The following is a 15,391-nucleotide window of genomic DNA, read 5'->3' on the forward strand; positions in this document are numbered from 1 at the left end:
ACATTCACGTCCTTACTAGAAAAGCTTTTCATTTTTTCAGTCCAGAATACAATGTAGCTGCAGATAAAAGTTACTTTTACTCTATTTAGGATGAAACTTTAAAAGGACAAAAAGGTGCTCTGAACAATAACAATAACTTTGCAATAACAAAGTGGAACCAAGTACTAAAATGACTAAATCCCTTTTCCTTCTTTTCTGCTTTTTATAGGTCATTATGCTTTCTGCTAGAATTGTAAGGAGTCTCACAAGATACTCCAGCTCTACAAATTATGTCACAATTTTACAAACAAATACACTAATGGTTTTACAGTTTGCAAATGCACCTGACTTCATTTTAGCAAACAGCGATTCTAAGTCCTTTTAGAACTTTCTGTTCTGCTAAATTTGCAAACAGAAAACATGGTTGTTGGAGGAAACAGTTCTAGAAGGTGAAATTTTTCATTCACTGTTTGTCATAAAAAGCATCAATATTTCAAGTCATTAAATACATCCAGGAGGAATTTGGTATGAAAAACTAAACCAGTATTTTTTTTCTTTATTCATATCTACATATCCCAAAGATAAAAACAGTATGAAGTGATTTATTTTTTTTTTTCAACTATCTCAAGGTCCTTCCTAAGACCACATCTCTGCTATGTTTGTAGAGTAAAATTATTGTACTGTCACTGAAAGGCGACTGTATTTTGTATTAGACTTACTGAAGAGAGCAAAGTTCAGCTTTAATTTGAGAAGAATCATCAGATGTCTGGATAAGTTTATTGGACTTCAATTTTAATTCATTTTCCAAAGACTTAATTCTTTCTTTCAGGATAGAGGTTGTACTCTTCAGTTCACACCTTTCCAACTCAAACTGCAATTAAAAAAAAAGATGGCATTGTTGAAGAAAACTATTACAACTTGGCTTTTAAGTAAATCTAAGTTACAAAGAGCTGAAAAATATTGCTGAAAAAAAGAAAAAAAAAAAAACAACTATCCAATTCTAGAATAAAAACTTGTTTGTTAAAAATGAACTTACTTGTTGAATGTTATTTTCCAGTACTGAAATATCATGCTGCATCTTTGATTTTTCAAGGTTAGCCGCTTCTTGCTGAATCTGAGACAAAAGCATTGGTTTACATTGTAATAAGATATAGATTTTCACTAAACATAACTGAAGTAATAGCTGAAAATACACCACTGCAGTTATATACACACACACAAGATTTTGAAAACCATAAATTCAGAGTTTGTTTAATTACAATGCAAATTTATGTTTGGTTCCAATTTAATTAATATTTGCCAGTTGTTGCAGAAACATTACAGAGATACAGGGCAATAGGAAGGTCACAAGGATGTAGCACGTATAGTTTTGAGACAGAAAAACCATACTCAAAGCAGCACGTACACAAAAATATTCTGTGATATCTAGACCCTACACACAAAGTGATTCCATAAGTTGCTCTCTGATGCTTAAGCCCCTTTTCTCTACTGCCACTCTACCTAGGATCTGAGTTTACCAGGACAATTCAGAAAACTCATCCAGTTCTGCTAAATGAATTTGAAATCAAACAGGTTTATAAGGTATTGAAAAGTGGAACTGACTGACAGTCAGACACAAACATGGTATAATTTAAAAGCCTTTTCTCACTGTAAGCAATGCAGCTAAAATAGTCTCACCTTTAACTTTTCTCTCAGACTTTCCTTTTCTGCCATCAGTCTTCTAAAGTCTGCCAATGCAACATCTCCATCTTCTCCCACATGACTTTGAGAAACCAAATGATGTTTTGCTTCCATTCTCAGCCTGTTTAATTCACTCTGAGACTTTAAAAAGCTTTTAGTTGTTAGTATATATGGATTACAATTAATACAATGTATACAATGACACAAAGTTCCAATGCTGTTATCACAACAGAAGTGCTATTATATAGGACTATTTTTCCCTAGATAACTAAAACACATTTTAAATCACACAGGAGCACAACTTCTACTGCCAACATACTTGGAATCCTTCTGTCATTTCAAGTATAGACTAACTTCACTTGGTTTTCTCATAATTTAGTTACAACTTCTACCTAGCCTGTATCTCTACCCAACTTCCACATGCTTCCTTTTCATTTTTCCCTGATCCTTCTAATTTCCAAACACCAGTAGAATGTTAAAATGACTTTGAAGTTAATACATGAATGTCAGAACATGCAATTTTATTATCAAGTTAAAAAAAAAGAGTATGTAAGTATATATTTTATTATTCTTCATATTTTCTCGTAAGTCTAAACTCCTCAGTTTCTATTATAATGTGGAGCTGCTTTGTTTTGAGCAAGCAATAGTAAAGTAAGTTTGAATTGGATGTTTCAATGCCAATTATGAAGACCTTCTTACCTGCTCATAAAGAATACTTAATCTGTCTTTTTCCGCAGTCAATAGCTTGACATTGGATTGAATTTCTATCATATGCTTTTCAAATCTGTCTAACATGGACTGTAGCTCATCTCTTTCTCTAGTGATCAGTCTCAGGTCTTCACTCTGCAAAGTGATTAATAAAACTGAAATTAAAACATAATAATAATAGGACACTTAAGTAATACAAGAAAGAACCCACATGATTAGGAATGTATGAAAAACACACTTAAGACATTTTAATTCCAAGAAACACGGCATTAGTAGTAAAATTTAACCATGAGAACAAATTGTTAAACAGAAAAAGCAAACCAGCTAACAATATTATTTCAAACTTTGTTTCTTTAGAATCTAATTCTATTTATTTTACACAAATTGATCACTATATAAATCCATGTTACTGTAAAATGAAAACAGGGAAACAAAAAGCATGCTCACTGAAGTTATTCTCAGTTAATTTTCTAAGCTAAGAATGAAGTCTAAAAAAGTAAAAAACTTTTATTGCTACTGAAAATATATTTGATAGCTCCTTCACATTAACTCCACAATTCTTCCAGCCTGTATTGACAATAGGAATGTTACCTTCTCTGGAGTCCTACGACTTGGGCTAGGTCTTCGTTTTATCATTTTCTGAAGATAATCTAATTCTCTTTTATAATAATCTCTGTCATCTTCTAATGTTTTGACAAATGCATCTAGACGAGATGGAGATTTGTCTCCTAGAGCTATACCGTATTCTAATCTCATTCTTTCTATTTCTAGGACAAGTTCTCGTTCTGCAGAAAGAAAAATAAAAACAACTGCAAAGGAACCATAACAATTTAATCAGAGACATTTGCATTAGGAATGGACTAACATCCAGCAACTGGCTAGGCACAGGATCTGCTGAAAATGAGACAGGGGTCCTGGTTCACTATTGCCTAGACATGAATCAGTAGCGTGCTTTGGAACCAGTTGAGGCCTAGCAGTAGAGTGAACTGCATCAGTGGAGATGCAGACTGAAGGATATGATTATTTCCTTTTACTTATGGTTCATTAGGTCACATTTACAATACTGTACACCCAGTTTTTACAAGAAACAAGAATGATAAACTGCTACAGAAAGGTCTTAAGAAACATTCTGAAGTCACTCACTCAGAAAGACAGAATGAAAACAGCTTGGGATAAAAGAAATTACTTTGTAAGAAATTGCCTTATTACTATTAGGATGCCCCATGGGAAAAGCTGAACTTTCAAACATGCTTTTGAGATAAAAATTTCACTTAAACAATGACTGAAGACCTACAGACTTATTTTTTTGTTTATTTATTAGTATTTTTAGTCTCTCATAACCTAGAAGACACTCTATTGAAAAAATTTAAGGAAGATAATTTGCAGGAATCTGCATTTAACCATTTACCTTTTATTTCAAAGTTCTCTGTTTTTTCTGTCAGCCTCTGTTTCTCTTGTTCAAGCTGATTTAGCAGTAATTCAAGATTCTCTTCATCATTTTCTTTTCCAAAGAGTTCTTCACTCAATCTCTCGTTCTGTTGACGACATGAGCACAATTCCTGAAATAACAAATATTACAAAAATTTAGAAGTGCCAATAGAGACACGTGGAGAAAAGTTAGTTACCTAACATTTTGTTAAGCTTCTAATATTCAACACTGCCTACTTTTAAACAACCATGATGTTTTATGTAACATCAACTCAATCCTGCAGCTCACATGCCAAATGGCATTTAATATTTCCTATAATTTGGTGCTCTGAAAATATTTTCATGTTTTCAATTTCATTAGAAATACTTAAAAAAAAAAAAACAAACCCAAACCCTGCATGCAACTAGTACACAACTTCTTACACACTGAAAACAGATCTTTCAGGATGTCGTCTTTCATTTGGGCTATTAAGCTTTGTTTCTGACTAGGAAAGTAACGTGTAATTGTTCATATACTAAGAGACAGAGTAAATCCTATATTAAAACCTCTTTGGATATCATCATTAAATGTTAGTAAAAATGATCGTGTCATGGCAGTTACAACTTCCAATAGCAAAAATAATAACAAAATGCATAGTAAGGATGGTAAAGCTGGCTGCCTGCAGAGATTTCTTTCAGCTTATTTTTGCAACAACATCATGTAACTTCTTCAGCTCTTACATGTATTACATTAGTTTGAAAGAATTTTGAGATACAAGTTTAATTTTTAAATAATAAAGAAGCACTGCTGATTTTTATGAACGAAAGAGACATGAATGACAGTATGAAAAAATTACTACAAAGAAGATTTAAACTGGAAGAACTTTACTTACTGATTTAAGCCTTGTTATTGTTTCTTCAAGATCCTGTATTTCACTGTCCTTTCTTTCAATTTCTTTCTATCAACAAAACAAACTTTAATTTTAAAGTTCCGTGTTCAAAACAATTCCTTTGTTATAAAACTTAAGGAAATAGGTTTTATTTAAGAAACAAAGTATAATCAGTTCCTTGCAAACTGCAAAATTTTAGGTTCACAGATTCATTAAAGCTCCTATTAATTGAATGTGCATAATACTTTAACCATAAACGCTCATTTTGAACAAAACAACTAATTAAGTCACACCGTGACACCTCATAAAAAAACTATCCATACACTCCTCACTGTTGCAAACATCTATTACTTATCTATAGTTTTAGAGTAGCTCTGAATTTTGTTTCATACTGAGGTAACAGAAGGAAGGCAGACTGCCTCTACTGAATTAATCTCACCTAACACAGAAATAAGACAAAATTAATGTGATTAATCTTTTAGTGAGAAATTCCATATATCACTAAATCAGAAAAAAATATTTTCAGTCTTCCTTGAGGTATCCCCGTTGCAGCTAAAAAAGTCAAAATTAAGGCAAATTAGAGAAATTTCATCTAACAGCTTAGATGATCCAACTCATAAAACCCTAGTGATTACCTTTGCTTCTTCTATTTCTTTATCTGCAGTTTCAAGCACAATTTCCTTATGTCTTTCCAATTGCTGTGCCAAATGGTCTATTTCATTCAGTTCTTGACAGAGTTCCTCATTTTTATTGCTTAAGTGCACTACTTCACTAGTCACATTTTTTTTTGTGTCCATGAGGTCTTGAATGCGATTTTCAAGTTCTTTGTTTGACTGCTGAAGATATTCAACCTAAAAGATATTTTTTATTAAAACATTAATACATATTATTTAACTAGATAGTATAGTTTAGAAGATTAGGAAGAAGTGTATGCTATCTCTACATCTCTATATTAAAAGTGATATCCTGTTAATAATGGCTAGACTTTCTGTTCTTAGAAAAAAATACATATCAACATGCAAAGTTTTACAACTTCACTTGTTTTACAAGTGTGCATGGTGGAAAAAATTAATTACTGCATTGCTCTTTATATGGGCTCAAAAATTCAACATTTATCCTGTAAACAAAGCAGTGAAAAGTAGATCGCTGTATAGAAACCTGCCTTGGGCATCAGTCTAGTAAACCCAATGCACTCAATGCTTCCCCAGACTTCACAAGAGCTGAAGACAGTTCCGAAGACAGTTCCTCCTATCTATCTATCCAGTACATTTGCTAGGCTTGGATTCACTATTAACTCTTCCACAGAAAAGGAAGCTTTACAGATCACATCGTAATGCCAACCTTGCCTTCAACATGTCAGCATCTTAAACACCACATTCTAGAAATCCTGCATTAGAGACATTGTTTTTCCCATTATGCTACTCCGTGCAAGTTAGTTAAAAAATATATAAATTACACTACATGGGGAAATGGGAGCCTGAAATATCTCAACCTAACAGATGCTGCACTTCCTTGTCCACATAACTTTCCTCAAAACTCGAGAAAGAAGTTTGGTTCTAGGCATGGAAGATAGTCTGAGTCTTTTCATGGTCCTAAATGCTACTATACAGCATCAATCCATTTACTATCAGAGATTAAAAGTAGAAGATCAGCACTAAGCCTAAATAAATAGCCTTGATAGCTCAAAATCTGCTTTATGCAGTGCTGAAAATATAGCATAGATGCCTGGGCTCACTCTGCATAATCAATGTACCTTCAGCACAACTTACTAATTCAGGATCACTGAAAACAGCAGTACTGCTTCCAAGTCATAGCTCATACCATATTTTTGCATCACTGAACCTGAGCAAACGAGCTCTGTAGCCTGGCTCTCTCTGACCATGTATATCACACACAATCAGTATCCAAATGGTAAATACATGGTATAAATCCAGAGACAGACTTCATCTGTACTCCAGACTACCTTAGATTCAGAAATTTTCAATCTGAGACCAGTAACACATGTATGCTAACACACACATTAAACACAAACATCCTAACCTTATTATTTTCTTGCAAGTCTATGTTGGAAATAAAGGTGAGGACCATTAGAATTAAGAGGATTTCCCACTATCTGATGAGATTACCTGCAGACCTCTTGATAAGTACATATACAGGAGTTAGCTGCAAAGACGTAAATGGAATGTACACATATACACTGTAAATCAAAGTAATTTCAATCTCAGACAAAACAGTGTATCATTCAGAAATTTCCTGAATACCCTCAGGTTATTATACACAGAGGTGTGTACATTAAATTCTTCACAAAAAAAAACAGGCTTTTAAAACAAGGAATTTCTTTAGACAAGAAAGTCTACCACCTAAAAAGCAAGTCAGTTAAATTTGTTGATTTTATCTAATACTGAATTTTCTTTTTTGAAGAAGATCTAGAAGTTGTTTGTGATTGTTAGTTGCTAGTATTTTTCATTTTAACTAATCAACAGCAATTAATTCATTACCTGTGAATTTAATTGGGCAATAAGTTTCTCATTGCTTTTACTTCTTGATTCCAGAGCTATAACTTCATGAGAACGACCACCATCCAATGCTATCATTAGGCGTTCTATTTCTTTGTCTCTAAGCTCAACCTTTGAAGAAACAAAACCTTTATCATCTTCTAAAGCATTTAACAGTACCTTTGTTCTGATATGCTCCTATGTAATGCTCAGTTAGAAGAGATGTCTCTAGCAAATAAATTTTTAAATTTAGTACTCAGTTTTTTTGAATTCTGCATTTTTCTGAACAAAGTGATTTCTCTGAAATAAAACTGAACAAATAACATTCATGGGAGAAAACCAAAACCAACAAACTGGAACAAGTCCTAAAAGATTCTTTTCTTGGAGAGAAACCAAAGGATTTAATTCACCAACATGTAACTGAAAAAAAGAAGTTGGGGTTGGATCCACTACTCCTTAGATACTGAAAGATATAACAAGACACAAACACCTGAGGCAATTCCCTCATTTATACATATAATATCATCTTTTTGATCCAATCTAATTAAAGAGCTGTAAAATCTGCTGTCCATGAATTAACCTCTGAGAAATTAAAATGAAATATAACCAGTCCAAATAATAAAAAAAATATCCTAATGTACCTGTTGATCTAATTAATTCTAATCCATGGATATTTCTACACTAAAAAAAACCCTAGATGTACAAAAAAACTGAGCTTATAATCATTAACTACAGTTTATTTAACGCAACTTTTAAGTAGAAAAATCCATAGGCAAAGGAGGTGGGGAAGCATTCCAATACTGCTGCTGCCTCCAAAGCTACAAATTCAAAACAGTGTAGAGGAAAGAAAGAATAATTGTACTTTATAACAACTACAATGGTTTCATAATAAAATTATAATCAAGGCTATTACAAACAATTAATACAAAAAAAGAAAACAAAATAGTCAAATAAATGTAAATATACCTGCTTGCTGTAATTTTTCTTTCCATTTTCTGATATCTCTAGTTTTTCCTGTAACCTTGTTACTTCTGACTGAAGTTCTTGTATTCTGAAATATAGCAATATACTGTTTATGTAGATTCATGAATGAGCCATCCATGCACAAAAATTGAATACTGTTATTTTTTCTTTGCTTTTGAATGGAAATATTTCATCAAAAAGCAAACTGTTTTGCTGATACAAAATAATAATATAGGTGCTATTGTTTGAGATACTGTGGCAGGCCAGTCTTGCCTGGCTGTCAGACCCTCATTCATTCTCTCACTCCATCTCTACTTGAGGAAGATTAATTTGTTAGCAATTGAGTAGGATGATAAGAAACAAAGACAAATCAGGATCATCATCTACATACCTCCATTTTCTATGTTCAACCTCACCTACATTCCCCACTATTCTGCCTCCTGTCCTCAAGAAGTTTCCCCCCACAGCCAACTTCCCTAACTTGCCCTGGCAGGGCAGCACAGGAAGCTGACATGTCCTTGGCTCTTTGTGAGCACTACTTAGCAACAACTAAAATAATGGCGTTAGCAATGTTGTTCTCATCCTAAACTCAAAAGACAGCTAGTGACTAGGAAGAAAATTAATTCCACCCCAGTAAAAAGCAGGACATTGTTTTTTTATAAACTGCTTCAGCATGTGTCCCTTCCAAGGGTTACAGTCCATCTAGAACAGACAGCTGCAGCATGGGTGCCCCACTGAACACAGTTCCTGCTATAAAATCTGCCCTAGCATGGGCTCCTGTCTATGTCTTGCCAGGAGCCTGTTCTAGTGCAGCGAGGCTTTTCTTTCCACAGACTGCAGCCTCCTTTGGAGCATATCCACTCATTCAGTTGTTTCTTCAGCCCTCTCTCTAACAGCTGCTTTGTTTTGCTTTTTACTTGTTCTCAAGTATACTTTCAAATAAGCACCATTGGTTTGGCTGGTGGGCTCAGCTCTAGCTATTGGTGGGCTCACTTTGGAGACAGCTGAAAGCAGTTGTGTCTGGCAAATTGCAGCCCTTGATCTCTTCTCACAAAGGCCAACTCTGCAGCTTCCTCACTAACAAAACATTGTCAAGTAAATCCACTTACAGGTGTATTCAGAATAAGAAAAACTGTCTTGAACCCTTCATAATGTAGATTCCAAAGCCAAAAATAGCATTACATAAGTGAGAATATGGTAGGCTTCCGCTATAAACATAAAAGATAAGTTTGCTCCTGCACAAAATGTTTCATCTAGGTTTTTTTTTCCAGAATCCTTTACTTAACATTCAGTGCAAGAGTAAATCCTGTATAGAAATCTCAAAAGAAATCCTTTAAGAATATAAGTAGCATATTAAATATCATTGCAACTTCAACAGAAGCAGCAAGGTCAATCACCTAGTAAAATCCTATTTAAGAACAGGATGTTCTCAAAACATCATGAAACCTTTTTCCTCAGGCAAATTTGAAAGGCAGAAAGAGGTGCTGAAGTCACAGCAGCAGATATTTAATGCCTAACTTCAGCATCTAAAAATTCTTTGGATTACCGATTATCAGCCACCTGAAGAAGGTCTGCAACGTAGGGATCCTCTGGTTGAGGCACTGGGTATGCACTAACAGCAGATGGAGGGACAGGCTGGTCTATCTGCATGCGTTGACGCCTGAATGGGATGTTCCTTTTTCTGCCACCTGAAAAAGCCCAAAGTCAAACAGCTTCTACATGGTGTTAAAGCAAGAGAATCTTCACCTTTTATACAAAGCGTGATTCTATATTTATTCCACTGCTTCTCAACTGACATAATGCATCGTTTTAATCTGAGAGAAGTAAGTTAATGAAATTTGTTACAATCCAGACATCATTCCTGCAGCTACTATTGGTTTTGTCCAAAGCTCAGTTTTAAAATAACGAAATATGCGAAGTCTAGTACAAGTCATCTGCTTCAGAGCTTAAGCCTCAAAGTAGCCTACAGCTTGAACCTGTTGAATCTATAACTGATTTACCTTCCTTCCAGCTTAAACACTATTCATGTGTATTAAGAGTCTTCAATAATAATGGCACAAATAAAGCCCTTGGCTCTTTGAAGAACACAAATGTGCATTCAGCAACAGAGAGAGAAAGCAAGAAGATAGAAAACAGGAAAATTAAGGAGCAAAGGACAGGAGCAGATTTACTAACAGAAGAAGATACAGAAGCAGCAGTCATTTGGCACTGTCAACCAGTTCCCCTAGCAGTTAAAGAAAGCAACTAAAAAAGCTAAGTTAAAAGACAAAAAACATTTTGTTTTCAAATGTAAAAGCCATTTTATGACTAGATTAACTTCTGTCACGTTTACAAGTATTCCTTTTCCTTCTATCCTACTATCATTTGTATCACAAACATATCAAGCAAAGTAGGTTATTTGGTTGCATAGTAGCATTATATTAAAAATGGAAAAAAAAAAAGCAGAGGGAAAAATTACTCTCCATCACACAAATAAGAATGTGAAGCTTTTGATGCAGTAGTATGGGAAAATCTTCTAAGAGCGGTGGACAAGTAGTTAAGTATGCAGGAAGACAGACAAAAGTGTAACAGCATCTTTGAAGCAAAGGCCATAAAATATAGAAAGGTATGTAAAAGTGTGATTTTTATTTCACCCCACTGCACCATTATTTCCTTCAGGGGCCAAAAAGATGGCTAAAATCAGATGACTTTGAAGGAAAGAATTAATTTTACAGTACGCTTTACATGATCACCCTTAATTTGAAACAGAATGAAAAAAATTGGAAACACTGGAAGAAGTAATTAACCTAAAAGTAATCTCCTTAGCATCTTAAGTTAGTTAAAAAAAGTCTTTTAAAGCTGTAAACTTTCAAAGCTTTGGACTATTTGTCTGCAGACTTATTTTGCATCTTGCTACTTCTTGATCTTGGTTAATCTGAATAATTCACTTACGTAGCATCAGTTAGCTATCAAAACACTCAAGTATATATTACAAAAAGACTAGATTAGGAGCAGCATTAAAAATGGAGATAAAAGCCACTGAGCATCAGCACCTTTCAGCCATGTTTTAACTTAACAGTCCTCGAATGAATTCAAGTTTGAATTCAAATTTGTCCACAGCACAACTGATGAAATTTCTTCCATACAGAGAGGAAGACTGAATTCAGAGCCCAAAGTTTCAAAAGTTTATGTCATTTTATTAGACAGTGTTATTTTACTTTAGTAATTTATTTTCCCATATGGAAAAAATACACATATGTACTCTGAAGAGTCAAAAAAAAAAAAAAGAAGAAAAAAAAGAGCCAAGAGAAACATTACCTGTGATTATTTTCACTCACCAGGAGTTTGCACCACTGCTTGCAAATTCTTCTCCTGAAGCTGCTGAATTTTTTCAGTCTTGGCTTTGCTCTCTTTTTCCAGCAGTTTAATTTTATGCATATACTGGTTATTCAGGAATCTCAAGTCAGCCGCTTCATTTTCAACCTTCCTTAAGCTGGCTTTCAAATCTAAAAGGGAAAGAAAGAGCACTTTTATCTTCTTCGTTCACTAAAATAAGTATTGAAATGATGCTTATATTCTTCTGTCATAACATAAAGTTTCCAAATACCCACTGGTAAGTTTATGTATACATATATACCTATGTTTGTATATATACCTATATATATACCTATACCTATATATATATATATACCTATATACCACAAGGAACTGTCATTTTTGAAGATATCAGCATAGAACACTTTGAAGGAACTGTAACCAAAGTAATTCCAAAAGTACCCAGCAAAAACCAGAATGATCCATTACCTGGCCGCATCAAAGTTGATTTTGTGATTCCTAAAGAACTTCCATTTGGAGACAAAGATACAAAATCCAAGGTGACTTTGCATATATGATAACATAATAACATATATGATAACATATGTTATCATAACATATATGATACACACACACACATATATATGATATATATATTTTTTTAATTACAAAAGGAATATCCTCACATGAACCTTAATTAAAGGCACCAAAATTAATGACCTCTCACAAGTAGAATTACAGATAAATGATTTAAAAAGATTTGTCCACACCTTTGACACTGAAGAATTTTTAAGAAGTCTCATAATTTTTATATTACCTTTAATATAATGGTCAGATTGCTCTTTCAGTTTTAATACTTCCAAATGCAGCTCATTATTTTCCCTGGTAAGTTTTGCATTCTCAGTTCTATATGGCTCTATAATAGCATCATAATTGCTGCACTCCTTTTCAATTTTTCCAGCAGATAACTTAGCACTGCGCAGGCTCTCTGTTGTATGAACGAGGTCACTAAAATCAAGGAACAACAGACATGATCAGAACGTTATCAGCCTTTAAACCATTGCTTCCAATATTTATCAAAACCTCAGAAACAAAACCAGACCACGTTCAATGTAGAACACACAAGTTCCAAGTAAAACAAAACCAAAAAAACATTAATGCTATTAATGTAAGAAAATTGAAAAGACAGAAATAATTCACTTAAAGAAAATATGTAAGAAAGGACAGAGCAAATATGCAAAATAAAGATGTGGAGAAATTTACAACTGGTAATTCAATAAACTCACTTTTGTACATGAAGTGAGAAATGCAAAATTGACCAGATGATTTATTTATTTTTTAACCCAAACCCGACATACCTTGTAGCACTGCTCACTGCAGAAGAAAGCTACAGTTAAGAACTTAGAGACCCAGGTTAGTAGTGTTCTTATATGGTTACCAAAATCTCCATAATTGAGATTACTGATAAGTAGCTACAAATGTTTTTTGTGAACATTAAATTCACTGATAGACTAAACATATTGGTTTACCGATCTCTGAAAGAGACAATATTCAAGGCAGACTACATCTACCTTCATATGGTTCTTCTATCTACATTAGATGTTAACTATTACTAGAACCTTTAGTATCTTTTTTTTTTTTTTTGCATGTTTAGTCAAATATAACTAAATTACTATGGAAATTATTATGTTCCTATTGCATTGAAGTCCTGAAACATCAGAAACATTAAGAAGGTGACAAGAAAGTTTGTTTTTCTTCTATTATTATCCTGTGCAGCAACAAAGACAGCAAATATAAACTTCTCCAAGTGGAATAACAAAAAATGGAGCTGTGAATGTTTTATGTTCAGTTATGTTTTATGTTCAGTACAGACAGTGGGGATTATTATACAACCAGCTATACACGTGTAGGAAAGCAAATGGTATCCTGGGCTCCATCAGAAGAGGGGTAGCCAGCAGGGACAGGGGGGTGATTGTAACTCTTTACACTGCTCTTGTGATGCACCTTCTGGAGTACTGTGTCCAGATCTGGATTCCCCAGTACAAGAAAGGCAGGGAGCTGTTGGAGAAGGTCCAGAGGAGGGCCACAAAGATGACTGGGGGGCTGGAGCACCTCTCCTTCAAAGGCAGGCTGAGGGAGCTGGGCTTGTTCAGCCTGGAGAAAAGAAGGCTGCAGGGTGACCCCATTGCAGCTTTTCAGCACCTAAAGGGAGCCTACAAACAGGAGGGGAGTCAACTCTTTGAAAGGGTTTCTTAACAATGTAACTGATTTATCTTAAATCGTAAGAAGTTCTCATGTCATGGAGTTATCTAGACCAATCTATGCCTCTGACAGGGGGGCAGTAGGCCCGTGGGCCTCCCTGCCCCCCAATAATGGGAAGGGAAAAGGGTAGTGATCTTTGGGCAAACCATTTTCCCTCACATCAAACAATAAAATAAAATCAAACAATCCATACTATATGAACACAATGGGGGTTTTGTTTTGTTTTTTGATCAGTAAAGAATCTCCTTCGGAATACCTAAAAAGCTTTTCCACCAAAGGCAAACTGTCCACTCCCAAGGGCTGCCGATAGCCCAGCTGATCCAGGCGTTTCCTGAGGTTAACGAACTTGCGCTCCGCTGCTGTCGTCATTGTAAGCACAGCTCACAAGTGGCTTTTGTGAAATTCAGGAAGAGAAGGACACCTGCAAAATATCGTCTGTTACAGCACTTGTCCCTTAAAGCGGGAATAACACAGAAACTAGTAATGGAAAATAATTCATTGTATAATAAATACATAAGCATATCCTGAAAATTTAGGTAAAATAAAATCGTAAGGCAACCAAAAAGTTTTCAACATATTTACATTGTTTTGGTGTTTTTTAATATTTGCCTTGCCTATTAATTGTTTATCTCTGAGTATTTTCTAACATCAAAAAGCATTCAAGGCCAGGTTGGATGGGGAACCTGATCTAGTGGGTGGCAACCCTGACCAGAAGGGGCTTAAACTTTATTGACTTTCATGTCCCTTCCAACATCAGCCATTCCACGAGTCTATGATTGATTGATGAGTACATGAGTTTTCCTTCCAGAACTACACTGTGAAAAGACCTCTCTATAAACATGAAAAAGAAGTAGATTCTAATTTCTTCAATCAACCATCAGCAAAGCATATTTCACAACCTAAATCAAAATCTACATTTTCACCTAAATCTTGCTTGCAGAATTTGCAAGGTAGTACTTATATTTCTACAGTCATGTTGAACATTCTGGGTTGAATTCGGGACAGCAGTGATTATGTTACTGTACCATGATCTTGTCACACAGATCCATCTTACTACAGAAGTAGGGTGACAACTCTTGAGCCCATCTTCTCCTTAAAGACTAGATGAGTTAAAAAGATTAATTATGGTTGTTCATCAGGTTCAATTTACAAACATATGTTTTGGATAGAAAGAGGATTTTTTTCACTAGTCCTCTCAAAAGAATTTAGCAGTAACAGCAAGAGCAAAACTGCTTTACAGTAAGTAAGGGAATAAAGCCTTTCTTCAGTAACTATGGGTTATGTCATTTGTGGTCTAGGTCCAAAAGGTGCATAGGAGCTGAGGGTTGTATCACAGAATCACAGAATTGTAGGGGTTGGAAGGGACCTCTAGAGATCATCGAGTCCAACCCCCCTGCCAAAGCAGGCTCCCTACACCATGTCACCTGCTCCATTCCCACCTCCTCCTCCCCTCTCCCTCCGACTGAGCCTTACCGACACGCTGCTGAAGGTAAATCCTTCCAGGGCAAAGCACGGAGGAGGTGCCGAGCCGTGTCACTGATGCATCGGCAGAGCCCGGAGGAAACACGGTCCCAGCGGCCGCCGGGCTGCTCGGCCCTGCCCGCGCTCACAGCGCATGGGGCGGGAGCGGCCTGTTCCGCAGCGGGAGCCCCGCAGCCCCGGGAGGCCCCGGCCCCAACGCCGGTTTGAAAATGGCGCGCGGCGCAGCAGCCA

General features: G+C 35.3%; 1 protein-coding gene across 8 annotated transcripts in view; it reads right to left on the reverse strand.

Moving 5' to 3' along the window:
* Nucleotides 1-15,386, reverse strand: part of CEP135 (centrosomal protein 135) — a 29,182-nt gene extending 13,796 nt beyond the window's left edge. For 4 of the 8 annotated variants that reach the window (XM_015862281.3, XM_015862280.3, XM_015862282.3 and 1 more), the window contains exons 1-15: nt 15,152-15,386; nt 13,935-14,099; nt 12,234-12,424; nt 11,440-11,607; nt 9,669-9,810; nt 8,126-8,210; nt 7,163-7,291; nt 5,300-5,515; nt 4,668-4,733; nt 3,776-3,926; nt 2,959-3,152; nt 2,359-2,502; nt 1,657-1,800; nt 1,016-1,093; nt 699-850 (exon numbers count right to left, since the gene is read on the reverse strand). In XM_015862281.3, the coding sequence (XP_015717767.2) occupies nt 699-850; nt 1,016-1,093; nt 1,657-1,800; nt 2,359-2,502; nt 2,959-3,152; nt 3,776-3,926; nt 4,668-4,733; nt 5,300-5,515; nt 7,163-7,291; nt 8,126-8,210; nt 9,669-9,810; nt 11,440-11,607; nt 12,234-12,424; nt 13,935-14,047 (1,973 nt within the window). In that variant the 5' untranslated portion in view covers nt 14,048-14,099; nt 15,152-15,386. Of the gene's footprint in view, nt 1-698; nt 851-1,015; nt 1,094-1,656; nt 1,811-2,358; nt 2,503-2,958; nt 3,153-3,775; nt 3,927-4,667; nt 4,734-5,299; nt 5,516-7,162; nt 7,292-8,125; nt 8,211-9,668; nt 9,811-11,419; nt 11,608-12,233; nt 12,425-13,934; nt 14,100-15,151 lie in introns of those variants that run through there. The other 4 variants (XM_085545397.1, XM_015862283.3, XM_085545398.1 and 1 more) reach the window with 4 other exon arrangements.
* Nucleotides 15,387-15,391: the final 5 nt, after the last annotated feature.

This window comes from Coturnix japonica, chromosome 4, assembly GCF_054131305.1.
Source record: "Coturnix japonica strain WE chromosome 4, WE-NBRP24, whole genome shotgun sequence".
Classification (NCBI taxonomy): domain Eukaryota; kingdom Metazoa; phylum Chordata; class Aves; order Galliformes; family Phasianidae; genus Coturnix; species Coturnix japonica.